The following is a 16,699-nucleotide window of genomic DNA, read 5'->3' as shown; positions in this document are numbered from 1 at the left end:
CAATGATCGAGTTTACCTGTTCTTTTGGTATCTTTTTTTTAGTATGATGGTCAATCATTTATTATTTTCACAGAATTAATCTTTACTACTCAATCAGTGGATTGTTCACCACTGAGGAAGATTCAGTCATGTCATTGTATGCATTCTATAATATTGAAAGCTCACATTTACATAGAAATTTAAGCTCTATCAAAAAATACCAAAAATAATTAATGAAACGCTAATACAATTAAATACACAAGCATAATAAATTGGCAAAAAGTAAAATCTGAACCTCTTAAAGATTTTGTTTGTGAATAGTTAGTCCTTAAAATTTCTTTCAAATTGTAGTCTTCAAATATAATCCCATAAATAGGCTGTCTGTAGACTAAGTGTCAATTTACTTAAATACAGAGGCTAATCACTACTAGCCAGGGGAGTCTTTGGTCATGATAATATATGTAACAGAAAAAAAAAAAAACAACACAGAAATGATTCTCAGGAAAGGGAAGGACCTCGTCTACTTCTGCAATGATGACAGAAGAGCTAAAAAGCAGGCAAAAGGTATATGAATCATACAGAAACATCCACAAACATTAATTTAATTCTTGCTACTCTAAATGTGAAATCTTTGGCCAATACACCATTGAATGACCTGAATCACTTCCATATTGACATTCTTACCAAAAAATGACACTAAAAGACAAAAAAAAATTAATCTAAATGGAAGGATGGTTCCTAGAATATCCTTAAAGAAGTAAATAAAAAGATTTGACAGACTTGTTTTCATGGAGTGAGAGTAAAGTAACAGATGGATAGCTTGAGTATTGCATTGGTATCCATGTAATATTTAAAAGCCATAAAAGAAAGCCTCAAGCATATTGGAAAGTTCCTCTAAGGCCGATTTAGGAAAGATATAAACAAAAGTCACATAGATGAGTCAAGATCACACCTATGGAGGGTACACCCATATGTATTACATCATGAATCCATCAGCATATAATGAACAAATCTGAACTTTTAAAATTTTTAATTTTTCTTGGCTTTCTATTTTTATAGATTTGTTTTGACTTCCAGTCAAATCTTTGATTTGCTTTGTGATAATGAATCAGCTCAGTTTGGCAGAGTTGACAACAATCTGGAAAGTCCCTCCAAATGTTTTTACTTCTTGACCAATCAGCTGTCCAACAGGAGCAAAAGACCATCTTATGACCACTTAGATTTGACAGCTTGTATTATTTCTTTCTGTCCAAATTAAGGAGAACCCTATCTATCTTATACGGAGATATTCCTTGATTTACCCAACTTGTGATCCTACTGACAAATTATTTTGCTTATTCAGTGGAATTATTCTATAATTTGGTATAGCTCTTCCAAATGACTGGACATCCAGACCTATAAAAATAGGGCCCTCGAAGGAAGTGGCATCTCAGATCATGAAGAAGATCTGACGTCTACTTTATTAGAGAGGATTGTGGACTCTTTAATAAAGTGTCATTGGCTAGGAAGTCTTCATGCTGATTAAATAAATTAATTTTTTTTGCATTTTTATTATCATCAAAATAGCAACAAGAACTAATTTATATAACCCTCCTTGAGTCAGATATTATGCAAAGTGCTTTACAAATCTTAGCTCCTTTGATCTATCAATAATTCTGGGGGAAAGGTGCTGTTATCATCCCCATTTTACAATTGAGGAAATTAGGTAATAAGAAATTAAGTGACTAGTCCAGGGATATTTAGCTAGTAAGTGTCTGAGGCTAGTTTTGAATTCAGATCTTCTTTTGATTACTTCAGTTTCCTTAACTATAAAATGTGGGTGATAATAGCACCAGCTCCCATCTTCCATGGATGTTGTGAGAATCAAATGAAATAATATTCATAAAATGCTTAGCACAGTGCCTGGCATATATATATTACAAAACTATCTGAGCCCACCCCTTCCCAATTAACAGATACTTATTGAGCATTCACTATGCTTTCAATCCCCTTCTATGTAAAAAGTAGATTTTCTTGGGTATAGCAGAAAAAGCCCTAAATTTGGAGAAAGTCCTATGTTGATTTCAGCTAATAGTTGTGTCTTTCTGGAAAAGTATTTCATCGAGCATTATTTTTATTTCATCCATGAAATCAAAATATTAATATTTGTATTACCCACTTCAAGGTGCTATTGTGAATCAAGTTTTTTATAAATCATAAATTGATATGAGAGTATCCTTCATTTTTCCTGAGACTTATCTCTTTACATGAGCTTTTCATTCCATCCCTTCTTGCCTCAAAAAATTAAGGATTCAGAGTTGCGGGGATTTTCAGAGTTAATTTAGATGAACTCATGCCTGTATAAGAATTCTCTTAACAAAAATACATGACAAGTCAAGTGGTCATCTAGCTTATTTTAAAATATCCAGTGAGGGATTTATGAGATGTATCCAATTTATAAGGTATATCCAATACAATAATGTTATAACTTTAAAAAAATCTTTCCTCTTATCACGTCTATATTCACCTCTCAGAAGCTTCCATTATTTGCTTTTTTTAAAAAAATTTTGATTGAAGATAAAAAGTCTGATCCCTCTTTGAGGTGACAGCCCATCAAATAATTGAAAATATATTTGCCTTCTTTACATATTTCCTTCCATGCTAAACATATTCTGTTACCTCAACCAATAATTATATGACATGATCTTAAGACCCTTTACCATCAAAATATTTCCCCTCTCATAATTTTCCATTTCCATTTTTTCTCAATGTGGACACTTCTTAACAATCATTACTATCTAATATACTTTATATGCTGTTTTGAATCCAGAGGAATTACCTCTCTAGTCATGGATAGCAAACTTCTCATAATAGATCCCAAGATTGAATCATTTTTCATCAGTAAGTCACTTAATCATCTCTAAGTGCTGCTAGACAAGTATCTAATTTTATAAATTACTGATGAGTTGATTATCAGCATCAGTAGACAGAATACCCATGCTAACAACATAGCAAACCTAAATTTTCTCTTCCTTCCAAATATCTAAAATATGCTGTTGAGTGATATTGAACATATAATCCATTAGATATCGTTCAGTCCAGTGATGTCTTTCCTATCTTGTATTTAAAAAACAAAAACAAAAACAAAAACAAAAAAACTATACTATTATACATGTATACATGGCAAATATTTAACAACCAACTTTCTGAAAAGGCAGGCCACACAAATTTAATCTGTGTATTAACATTTTCTCCATCATTTCCTTATGTGCTGATTTCCAAAGTGTAAATATTCACACTGAAAATTTAACAATTGGCTCTCTTTGGGTGGTAAAAGCCAGTTTCAGAACACTCTGTAGTGATCCTTACTGATTTTCTTCTTTTTTTTTTTTTTCAACTTTACATAATGTTCTAGACTTTCAATCTCTTTGGATTCTTTCTGTCATCCAATATGTAAATTGTTCTTTCTAGTTTTCTATCATCTACAAATTTTATAAAATTTTTGTATATATAGGTATACCTTTGACCATATCATTGATAAAGATGTTACACAGCTTGGAGTCAAACACAGATCACCTTTCAACTCTATAAACTATTAATAACTACAATTTGGGTTTAAATATTTAACTACTTTCAGATACACATAACTTTACTATTATCTTTAGTTCACTGCCCTGCACCTTGACCAAAATTACAGAATGAAAGTTTCTGTAAAAACATCTGCTAAAAATCTGGATTAAACCATTTGTTGTTAGCTACTTTTAGTCATATCATATCCTTCATAATTCCATGTGGAATTTTTGGGACAATATATTGGAGTCATTTACCATAAACCATACTCATATCCAGAACCTAAGGGTCAACCACTCCCTCATGTATTATCAAACTCTCAATTCTCTTCCCCTGATTTTTTTTCTGTGTTCCTATAAATATATTCAGGTCTCTGCAATAAAATAAAATAAATAAGATTCCCTTAAGCTTTTTAACTCATAAAGTTTTTATTTCTGTCTTTCTCTATGAGCTTTTTGAAGAAACTGTCATCATCTATGTTTTCCATTACTTTCCACTGACTTTATTCTCAACCCTACCATGCTACTTTTCATCCCAAGTGAACAGAACACTAGACTTGATATTAGAAGTAAATTGAGACTGAATTCCAAATCTGACATGCACTAATACACTGACTTTATGTCAGAGAATTTGGGTTTAGATTTCAGTTCTGCTATTTATTACTTGTATAACCTACTTCTTATTGAATTAATCTTTTTGAAACTCTTTTCATACTTGTAAAATGTGGGAATTGAACTATATGATTTTTAAGGTCTCCTAAAGCTCTAAAGTTGTGATTTCTGATTCTCTGAACTTCTCTGAACCTAAGTCTTTTCATCTCTAAAATGGACATAATCATGCTTGCAATATTTATTCCATAAGGTTATGAGGAAAATATTGTGTAAGCCTTAAAGGATTATTATATGTATAAATTATTATCACCACTACATTTTGATTGATACATTTATCTTCTGGACATTAAATGATATATATTACATTCTTTTGACTCTTCTCCTTTTTGCTACTTATATTCTGCTTCTTTTTATATACTTTCTCCTCATTTTGATTTTTTGGTTTGGATGTTCTTAAAGTTCCATACCTGGTCTTCATTTCTCTACATACTCTATTGTTATCATTTCTCTATCTGCTAAATCACTAAATTTGAGCATCTGATCCATTCCCATTATTTCAACTATCACAACTTTAAAATGGTACTTCAAATTCAAAATGTCTTAAAATGATCTTGTTCTTTTTCTTCTTTACCCTATTACAAAGAGTTCGTGGAGACATTTGAAAATAACAACATATTTCTGAACAAGAATCATGGCCTATCTAATCCCTCAAATTTACTGTAACATGTTAGCTAACTTACCTCTTCATTGTATTATATAGTGCATTATCTATCATCTGCATACTTTCTTCCACAATGCTGGTAATATGATATTTTTCAGTTCCTCCTACAAGGGAAAAAAATTAAAACAAACAAAATGGAAGAAATTCTTAGTTTATTAATAATGATAGATATATAGAGTTTAGAACTAAAAGAGATCTTATATACCTTGTAACCCTTTCCTCCTTACCATTTAATTTATAGAAAGGAAAGTGAGGGCAAAATGAAGAAATAACTCTACCAATATCATACAACTATTAATTGGCAAATCAGAATTTGAATTCAGTTCTCTGAATCCAAATCCTCTGCCATTTTCTGCATATGATAATACAATAAATAAAGTATCATTTTTAGTTTTACTTAAGATACCTAGTACCTATGTTTCGTTGTCACTGAATGTCTTTGGAACTCAATATGCCTATTTCAGCTTATGCCCTACAAACACACACACACACACACACACACACACACACACACACCCCAATACATATATTTAAAAATCACCTCAGAACTTATACAAGATTTCTTAGGTAATTTAAAAATATATATCCTGATAAGCTAGCCATTTCAAGCTAGTTACTTCATTAAAACTACTTTTTCATAGTTTATCAGTTGACTTTCTATTTACATTTTGATATATTGTTAGGGGAACAAAATCAAACAGGAGAAAAGGCTACATGGTCTTTATGAAATCGCAAAGCTCTTTTAAGAATCCAAAACTTGTCCTCTGAACAAAGGTCCTTCTTGTTGACAACTAAATTTCTCACATCTTTCCTCCTTTCTTCAGTCACCTGATCATAATTATAGCTCAAACCCTCATCACCTTTCACTTGAATTTTTGCAGTTGTCTCCTAATTGGAAAGTAGCTCTCAAATTCTTTTCCTTCTCCAATATTTTACCCACAAAACTACCAAAGTAACATGCCTAAAGTTCAAGCTTCTTTGTTTAAGTTAAGGAGAACTTTGGAGAACATGTTATGTTTCAGATACTGTGCTAAACAGTGGAGTTACAAAGAGAGATAAAAAATAGTCCCTGAATTCAAGGAGCTTCTAATCTATATGGGTGAGACAACATGAAAACAATATATATAGAAACAAATTCTAAATAGATTAAATTGGAAATAATCTCTAAGGATATTCAATAAAGACCACTAGATTCCTCATACTCTAGGAACAAACACATATTTCTCATCTGGTTCATAAAATTCTTCAAAACTAACTCTAATGTACCTTTCTACTTTGAAGACATTATTTTCATTCACAAATACTTTAGTCCATTCACAACTGGTCTTCTTAAAATTTCTCACATCCAATATTTACCCATCTCATCCTTTGTATAGTACATGTGTCTGGAGTGTGTGTGTGTGTGTGTGTGTGTGTGTGTGTAGAAATTCCTTAAAAGCAAGCACTATCTTTCTTATTTGTAGCAACTAATACAATATATAGCATATTATATGTAATATTTGACTTTACATAATATATGTAGCATAAGTACTTCATATGTACTTTTGCACTCATTTTTTCCCATTCATCCAAACCTCAAATCAAACCACATTCTACATGAAGCCTTTCCTAATCCTTTCAATTACTTGTTCCTCCCTTCTCCCTTACAATGATCTATTTATTAAGAGGCTTGCTCTTCTAATTGGTGTTTCCCTAGTCTGAATGAAAACTTCATGAGGGGCCCTAATTATGCTTATTTCACTCTAGGCTCCACTCATTATGACTTCTTCTCCATTCATAATCTGTTGTCTTTTCCCCAGTTTGGGTGTCCTTCCAACTCTCACCCTTTTTCCCTCATTTGAATACAAGCTACTAGCTTTTTCCTTCTATGTGCATCCAAAGCATTTAGCATAGTATCTGGTATATACTAAAAACTTAAATCTTTTAGCTCTATCTATTATCCATCCATCTATCTTTTTATCTTTCTTTCTTTACATTTATCTATTATCCAATCCATCTGTTTTCTATCTTTACTTTTCTCTGTTATACATTAATCTATCTTTCTTTCTTTACATTTATCTATTATTCAATCCATCTATCTTTCTTTACTTTTATCTATCTATTGTTTACCCATCTATTTTTCTTCACATCTATTATCTATCCATCTATCTTTCTCTCTTTCTTTCTTTACATCTATCTATCTACCTAATCTAATCTACCTACGTATCAATCCATCTATCTGTGTCTACCTATCTCTCTATCTATGCATCATCTATCTTTTGATCATTGCCCTATTTGTTTATATTTTATATGCTGATATGTATACATGTTGTCTCACCCAATGGAATGTAAGATCCTCAAGAGTAAGGTCCATTTCATTTGTGTTCTCTTATTTACAGGCCTACATAGCAGATGCTTATTAAATGTTTGTTAATTGATTGATTCCACTCAGCTGTGATAGAATACTATAATCTGTGAGGAACTGAAATATAAGATTATTCATAGAATAATGGAGAGACACATGCTAAGCAAAAGAAGGCCACTGCATATTATAAGCCACTACAAATTGTGAGAGGGGATAATACAGAAATCTCTAAAGAAAGTTAATGGAGAAATATGACAGGGAAAAATCTATCTATGTATCTATTATCTATCCATCTTTCTTTTTTTCTTTACATTTATCTATTTACCCATTATCCATCCATTTTTCTATCTTTCTTTCTTTACATTTTATATATCTATTATCTATCCATCTTTCTTTCTTTACATTTTATCTATTACCCATCTATCTATCTTTCTTTATATTTTATCTATTATCCATCTTTCTTTACATTGTATGTATTATCCATCCATCTTTCTTTCTTTACATTTTATATATTATCCATCCATCTTTCTATCTTTCTTTACATTTTATCTATCTATCTATCTATTATCCATCCATCTTTCTATCTTTCTTTATCTATTTATCTGTGTCTATCTTTCTGTCTATCTATACATATAGTTTCTGTCTAACTTTTGATCATTACCCCATTTGTTTATATTTTATATGCTGACATATATACAGGTTGTCTCACCCAGTAGAAGGTAAGATCCTCAAGGGTAATGTCAATTTCGTTTGTGTCTTTTTATCTATAGGCTTGACCAAGTGGTTTACCCATAGCAGATGCTTATTAAATGTTTGTTGATTGATTGATTGATTCCACTCAGCTGTGATAGAATACTATAATCTGTGAGGAACTGAAATAAAAGATTACCCATAGAGTAATGGAGAGACACATGCTGAGCAAAAGAAGGCCACTGCATATTATAAGCCACTACAAATTATAAGAGAGGATTATACAGAAATCTCTAAAGAAGGCTAATGGAGAAATGTGACAGGGAAAAAATGCTCAATCAGTCAAACAAAGAGAATGAAGGATAATGACTAATGGACAATGTATGGGCTAAACTCTCTTTTTATAGAAAAGAAAATTGAAACCCAGAAAAGCAACTATACAAATGTGCTTTTTTCCTGGCTACTAAATTCTCTTTCATCAACATAAATGACCTATATTTGACAAAATTAAATGAATTTCATTTCTAACAAACTCATGCATATACAGAAACAAGGACATTTAAAGTAAATTTCAAGTAAAAATAGATAAGATAATGTATGGCTGCTTTTGCCCAGGCAGCTAGATGGTTCAGTGGATAGAATGCTGACTTTGGAGCCAGGAAGAACAGAGTTCAAATCTGTCCTCAAACATTCACCAGCTGTGTGACACTGGGCAACTCATTTAATATCTGCCTTAGTTCACTGAAAAAGAATATGGCAAATCACTCTAGCATCTTTGCCAAGAAACCCGCAAATGAAATTAAAGGATGAAATCTTGCTGTCCTATTGGCATCTGTGTATGATCCAATAAGAAGTTAGAATTTAACATATTTTTGTGCCTATTGACTTTTGTAAAACAAAAATTTCAAAACTGACTGTGGCCCATAAATTGTAGGCACCTATCACTTTTCTTTAGTTATTTCATGACAAATTAGTTCATTAGATTGAATTGTTCACCTTTCCATCTAGAACTCTTTTTGAGGCAGGCAGGCTCTCAAAATAATTAAGCAATTTTATGTTACATGTCACAGAGATTTTTTTCCCCCTGTGGCATGATTTGGGTGAAGTTATGGCAAATTCATTCCAGACATTTTGGCCAAATCTGCCAATTCACGGAAACCTGAAACATAGCAGAGAACTATTTTTTTTTTTTTTTTGTCAACATCTAATGATGTACCTCTGCACCAAGGATACTCCTTAATCCCAGGGTATCGTGCCTATGGGAGTACTTAGGGCAATACCTTCACAACAATCTCATGTTTAGAAAAAACATTTAATCAGGGGTCCTCTTACTTATTTTCTTCCTCAATATCTCTTTTAAACTTCATTCATTAAAAAAAAATGGAGCAGTGACAAAATTTCAGGCAGCCTGATTTCCCAGCATAAATCTCATAGGAAAAGAGAGAGAAACAAAAACATGTTCATTGTAAAGCCATAGATTTTATCAAATCTTGCACTCTGAGTCATAAAATCTGGGTTCAGTTGCTAACTCGATTACTAATTATAGTATTGACAAGGGAGCCCCGATTCTCTCCTTCAAGGAGAAAGTCTCCTTGAATCCTGCCTCTGAGACTCACCCAAGGAACCAAGATAAAGTGGTATATTCTCTTTAAAATGTAATGTTCTCTTGTTGGGGTTTCCTTGGGGTCTCTGGGAGTAGCCTTCTTTTCAGTTCAGTAATCACTACATGAGTAGCCAGGGGTTAAAATCCAAATTCTTTATTGTCTCTTTCAAAGTTTTGTCTCCTTCACTTGGGACTTGGTTAGTTGTTCTGGAGGCCTATCTCTCTCCTAGGTTCCAAGAGCTTGAGCTCCTGCCTGCCTTCTCTGGCTTCTGAATCTCCTGGATTTATCTTCATTTATCTTGGTGGGATTAGTTGAAATAGTCAATTACAAGATTTTTTACCCCTATTGTTGCTTCAGAATCACTCCCAGTAAGTGGTGTCATCTAAGCCAGGGGACAGTGACAGCACTGAGGGAAACTCATTCAAATGAAACTTGTATTTCAGATTTCCTTATAAAAATGGCCATTTTAAACTCACTTCTTGCAGAGGACCTAATATGTCATCCACGGCATAGCAGCAAAACTCTGCCCACTGGAATGATATTCTTTTTCAACATTACCCTCTCTTAATCTCCCTCATCTATTTCCTTAATAAGACTTTATACCTCTCTGTTGAGATTTCTCTGCTAGAAATTCTCTGTCTCTCTGCTAGGATTTCTCTGCTAAACTTTACTTCTCTGTCAGACTTTGCCACTAAGAATTCAGTCTTTCTATTCATGCATAGCAAAGGCTGATTTCCCAATGCCAATAATAAACTTTGTTTTATCAGTCTAGCTTTTTGGGTTTGTAAATTCCTTTATGAAGGACCTCTGCACTGCCAGAAAGGGGGTTCCCACAACTCCCTAAGTTTCATGAATCCTAAAGGGGATTTAGGGGAGCCAAACCTCTTCATTTGTTTCCCTGAACCCCGAACCTGCCACTAACCTCACATTTAACATCCTGACCACAAGGAACCTTAATCTCATCATTTTGGTTTCCTGAATCTAATCTTATCATTTGGTTTCCTGACTGGGAATTTAGGGGAGACTACCTTGAATCTAATCTCATTAGTATTAGCTAACTTTTCTATTTTACTGTATTGTATTGAATTTACACAAATGTTATCTCATTTGATCTTCACAACAACCCTGAGAGATTGGTGCTGTTATTATTCCCATGTTTCAGATGAGAAAACTGTAAACTAACTTGTAGCTAACTAGCTTTGGGAATTTGTTTAAATCATTTCCTCTCAATTGGCCTCAGTTTTCTCCTCTATTATAAAATGATTAGACTAAAATCAGGGTATCACAGATTTAGAGTCACAAGGGACCCAGACGCTATCTAGTTTAATACCCTCATTTTAGGCACAGAGAGATTATATATAATAATCTCTGATTTTTTTTTTCTAGTTTTGGCAACCTATGATTTTCTCTACATACCATCAAAATTAAGAACTAGATGTTAACTAGAAGGAGATTTTTGTTGTTTTTTAATGACAGCTTTCATTACTTTCTTAAGGAGATGACCAGTACATAAGAAGGGGGAAGGAAGAAAGAAAGAAAAGGATAAACATTTATTTAGCACCTACTGGATGCCAGGGACTATGCTAAGCACTTCACAATACTATCTTATTGATTCTCATAACAACCCTTTGATGTAGGTGCTATTATTATCTTCTTTTTTTTTTTTTTTTTTTACAATTGAGGAAATTGAGACAAACAGATCAAGTGATTTGCCCAGGATCCTACAACTAATTAAGTGTCAGAGATTGGACTTAATTTAGGTTTTCCTGACTCTGGGCTTAGCACTCTGTTCACTGGGTCACTTGGTTGCCTCTAATGGTAATAAATGTTTTTCATTAAAATATGCTAAAAACTTCTCAATTTATCTGTCAAGCAGCAATGCATAATTTTCCATTTTTACACCAATGAAAATGCTGAAAATTAAAAAAAGGAAGATCATACATTATTTATTACTTACCCCAAAAGAAGTTGGTACTTTTTTGGATGAAAGAGAAGATAACTTCAGTACAGGCTACAACCAATGATATCCCCAACACAGCATATATTTTCATTCTAAAGAGAAGAAAACATCCAAGAAAGAAAAAGGGGAAAAAAAACCAATTCCTCTATTAAAGGCATCAATCAGCACTCACTGAATCACCAGAAATCTATGTGAGTTAGTGTTATTCCCATGAATCTACAAAACAAATATGTTTCCAGGAAAAAAGAAAGATCAGGTTGACATAGCAGAAAAATATGTGAAACTAAATTTAGAAGATGTGTATTTCAACCCTTCTTCTCTCCATGTTGCTACTAATTTCTGGGCTTCAAGTTTCTTTCTCTGTAAAATGAGAATTTAAAAGTAGATCATGAATGGAATTGTAGGTCTGTACTGTGTAGAATTAACTGAGTGAAAACACTCTTATAGGAATATAGCCTTAAATTATACCTTAAATTATGACTTGAGATTTTATAATAACAAGTAAAATTATAGATAAAAAAGTTGCAGGTATTTGTCCCCTTCTGTTTCCCACCACCTTAGTTTGCATTTAAGTACCTCTTTTAAAGGCAATTTATTCTTTGTTTCTGGGTTAGATTTCCTTGAATATACTATAAACCCAAACTCCTCCAGACAATGGGAGAACTAAAGGCCAGGCTGGGGACTAGGAGATTCTGCATTTAGACTATTTAATCTTGTGTTTTCACTTTGTCGGTTTTTACTTTGAACTCCTTCTACTGACAAACACCTTGTCAAATGGGAGTCATCCTTTCTCAAGAGATTGTAATAATTCCTTTTTTTGCTTTTTCTCACTATGTCTCTTTTTTTGTCGTCAATACTGTCCTACACAATAATAAGAAAGAGCTTCAAAAGTTATCCAATTCACTCTCATTTTACCAATGAGGAAAATGAGACCCAGAGATGTAAATGAAAACATACATATATTTTCATAAATAAGTGGTAGAATGCTGCATCCCTACTGGTTCTAAAATGCACAATCAAATGAGGCTTGGTAGTGTTTTAGTGGGAGGTATTTATCAATAGTGTTGGTATGGGAACTCTTTTTATTCATAAAAAACACATTCTATCTGGAACTTAGCATACAAGTAAAAAGTGACAGCCTGAAGCTTATAGGTCATTTTATTCACCCAAAATCATATACTGGCTGAGAGTCAGAGGTAGGATTTGAAAACTGGGTCTTCAAGTTGCTCACTCTTTCACTGTCATGAGCTATATTATGCTTCTTTCAAAATATTTCATAAAGAGTAATTGTTGTGGATGTTGATAACATCCCATTCTATGCCTATGCCATACAACATACTATTGGTTATAGATATATATACCAAATGCAATTCAGAAATAACAGTTATTGAAGTGATTAACTTTTTCTATTTGCAAAGTGAGTATTGTATCATAATTTGTTCTAGCTCATTTATAGAATTACAAAAGTCACATAGCCAGTAAGTGGTAGAGTTGAGAGTTATAATTTCATAGATTAATGGAGCTCAAAGGAATCTTAACTATCCTCTAATCCAATTTTTTTCATTTTACAGATGAAAAAATTAAGGCATAAAGTAAATTGCATTCTAATTGGTGGAAGTGCTGGAATTCAGACCCACTTTTTCTGTTTCATCATCACCCACACTCCTTTTGTTGGGATCATAGAAAAAGAAATAGTCATACTGTCTATCACTAAGGTACATCCCTTACTTTTAGTTCTTTTTCTCATTCCCTACTTTCTATCCCAGGACCTTTTTCTAGATAATAAATATTCCTTCTCATTCATATATCTTCAAATTCTCATTTTTCACGTGGTTCCTTCCTATCTATCTCAAAATAGATTCAGGTTTCCCCAATACATTTAAAAAAAAAAAATCTGTTGATCATTTTATCCTAATCAAGAATTGTCTCTTCTCTCTGCCTCTCTCTCTTTTTTTTTTTTTAAACTTTATTATTAAACTTGTTGAAAGACTTAATTACCTCAGATACCTCTACTTTCTCACTTTCCATTATCCTGAACCCATGGAAATCAGACTAATGTTCCCACTGCTTTACTGATACTGCTATCTCCTGATTACTAAATCTAGGAGCTGCCTGCCCCACCCTTTTCCTACAATATTCATCCTGCTTTACCTTATTGTAGCTTTTGGCAACCATTCTTAGCTTGTGGTAATTCCAATTCAGAGCTCTTTTCACTTCTATGGAATATCTTTTCCAAGCATTCTAGTAAAACAATTGACTTTCAGGTAAAAGTTGTTGGATACAAATCCTTATCCTGCAACTTACTACCTATAAGATCTTATACCATTTCCTTGATCTCTTTGGGCCTCATTTTCCTCATCTGTAAAATGAAGGGAGTGGATTAAATGGATTCTAAAGTCCTTTTCAGCTCTGACTCTCCTTATCTTCTGACAATCCTGCAGTCAATCTCATCTACATGGATTCAAATATCATGCCTTCTCATATATAATATTTCTTGTTTATGTTCTTACACAGTTCTTTTTGTAGAGGGCTTCTCCCAAGATATAAGGTCTTCGTTTATGTCTTTTAGCATATCATTGACATGAATATAGCACTTGGCCTATCCTTCTCTCTACATGACCAGACAACTTCCTATTTTATTCATTATTTGCCTTGATGGGATATTTCACTTTTTCCATATACATCACTACTGAAAATATCCTATTACTAATTGACACTCATCTTTCAATTCTCCATTGAACTTTAGATCACAATTTTGATTCTTTGGAAAATCACATTATTTAAAAAAGCATCATTATAAGTAAGTTAAATTAACATAGATGTAATGTACTATGAAACTGGAAGAAACTTTAGAGATTATCTATTCCAACCCTCTTATTTTATAGACAGGCATAAATTCCTTGACTATAATTATATAATGTCAGAGTTAACATTTGAACCTGTCTCTTGTTTCCTACCCAAATTTTCTTTGTATGATATCATATAATTTCCTAGGAGTTGTACCTATAAGAATGAAGCACAATTAATTAATAATCCCTTATCTGATTGATTTCCTTTTCTCACCAATCTTAAAATGCATTAGAATTAATCCATTCTGATCAGAATTCATTTCAATATCCCCCACCCACCATGGATATACAAAAAATTTGAATTAATAAAATTATTCATATTTTTGTCTTTTACCTTTTCAAACAGGAAAATGATCAAACCAGTTTTACTGAGGCAAAAGATTAACATTCACTAGTCATCCCAAATTATGGCTCTTTTTTAGACCAACTTCATGAGTTTCAATGAAAATTTTCTCTTACAAAATGAAAAGAAAAAAAATCTTACAGTCTGACCTTTTTTCCTCTTCCCAGCAGAGGCAACGACCTCACACGTTCTATACTTTATTGTTGGCTGTAACTCTCCTGAATGTGAACTTCAAGTGCTTCCCTGAGACTGAAGCACTGACCATATAAACCAGTGCTCTGCTCTAATGCTCACTCAAGCTGTTGGGAAATCAGATGGTTTGGGGATTTTTGACAAAAGCTACTTGGGTGGTATTTTAGTGTTTGTGTCAATTTTCTTATTAGAACCAAGGTATTAGATGGAACTTACAAGCAAAAAGGAGTTGAAGATGGTTAAAAGATCCCTGGACTGGAGGGCTAGAAGTGCTGGTTTAAGATTCAGTTCCAACTATTCATTAGCTGAATGTCCTTAAGCAAATCATTTTGCATGTTCTCAGCTGGCTCTAAAAAATAGGAACAGTAAAACTCATATTTTCATGACAATCTGTGGTTAAAAACAAAAAATAATTTGAAGAGATAGATAGTACAAATATCATCATCTTTATTTTTTTTTTCCAAGTAAGTAAATTGAGGATAGGAAGGGAACTCATTTGCTAAGGATCACATAACTAGTGAATGTTAGTGCTAGGATTGGAACCTAATCTTGGTGAACTGCCTTCACGTCTAACACATTTTATGCTATGCTGCTATGCTTATCTTCATTGTCCCTATCAAAACTACCTTATAGCCCAGTTCCTGTTCCAGCATTTGCCTACCCCAATTTAGAGTCTGTTACATTTTTTTTTTCTGTTTCTGTCTTGACTTTCCTTGAAACATATTCACTAAAATCTCTGAGATTCCTCCCTAATTTCCTATTTATCTGACATTCAGACATGAACTTCTTTTGGACCACAGACTAATGGATACACTTACCTTTCACTTTTGTTATATGTGGGACCTTGGATCAGATATTTTCCTTCTTTAAAGCTGCATTGTCTTCTGTAAAATGAGGGGGTTTGGATTAGAACAGTAATTTTCTTTCTTTTTTTTTTTATGGTGTCTACATTTTTTTATTATAGCTTTTTATTTACAAGTTATATGCATGGGTAATTTTACAGCATTGACAGTTGCCAAACCTTTTGTTCCAATTTTTTCTCTCCTTCCCCCATCCTCTCCCCCCAACGGCAGGTTGACCAATACATGTTAAATATGTTAAAGTATAAATTAAATACAATATAAGTATACATGTCCTAACAGTTATTTTGCTGTACAAAAGAATCGGACTTTGAAACAGTGTACTATTAACCTGTGAAGGAGATCAAAAATGCAGATGGACAAAATTATAGGGATTGGGAATTCTATGTAGTGGTTCATAGTCATCTCCCAGAGTTCTTTTGCTGGGTGTAGCTGGTTCAATTCATTACTGCTCCATTGGAACTGATTTGGTTCATCTCATTGCTGAAGATGACCAGGGCCATTAGAATTGATCATCATATAGTATTGTTGTTGAAGTTTATAATGATCTCCTGGCCCTGCTCATTTCACTCAGCAACAGTTTGTGTAAGTCTCTCCAGGCCTTTCTGAAATCCTCCTGCTGGTCATTTCTTACTGAACAATAATATTCCATAATATTTATATACCGCAATTTATTCAGCCATTCTCCAATTGATGGGAATCCACTCAGTTTCCAGTTTCTGGCCACTACAAAGAGGGCTGCCATAAACATTTGTGCACACGTGGGTCCCTTTCCTTTCTTTAAGATTTCTTTGGGATATAAGCCCTGAAGTAGCACTGCTGGATCAAAGAGTATGCAAAGTTTAATAACTTTTTGAGTCTAGTTCCAAATTGTTCTCCAGAATGGTTGGATGTATTTACAATTCCACCAACAATATATCAGTGTCCCTGTTTTCCCACATCCCCTCCAACATTTCACAAATTATTATCTTTCCCTGTCATTCTAGCCAATCTGACA

General features: G+C 33.1%; 1 protein-coding gene across 1 annotated transcript in view; it reads right to left on the bottom strand.

Moving 5' to 3' along the window:
• Positions 1–13,179, bottom strand: part of TPO (thyroid peroxidase) — a 179,010-nt gene extending 165,831 nt beyond the window's left edge. The window contains exons 1-2 of the mRNA XM_051973586.1: positions 13,092–13,179; positions 4,880–4,964 (exon numbers count right to left, since the gene is read on the bottom strand). Coding sequence (XP_051829546.1) covers positions 4,880–4,964; positions 13,092–13,179 — 173 coding nt within the window. The remainder of the gene's footprint in view (positions 1–4,879; positions 4,965–13,091) is intronic.
• Positions 13,180–16,699: the final 3,520 nt, after the last annotated feature.

Source organism: Antechinus flavipes, chromosome 2 (genome assembly GCF_016432865.1).
Source record: "Antechinus flavipes isolate AdamAnt ecotype Samford, QLD, Australia chromosome 2, AdamAnt_v2, whole genome shotgun sequence".
In the NCBI taxonomy this organism is placed as follows: domain Eukaryota; kingdom Metazoa; phylum Chordata; class Mammalia; order Dasyuromorphia; family Dasyuridae; genus Antechinus; species Antechinus flavipes.
The sequence above is the reverse complement of the archived record's forward strand: the minus strand, read 5'-3'. Positions and strand labels throughout refer to the sequence as shown.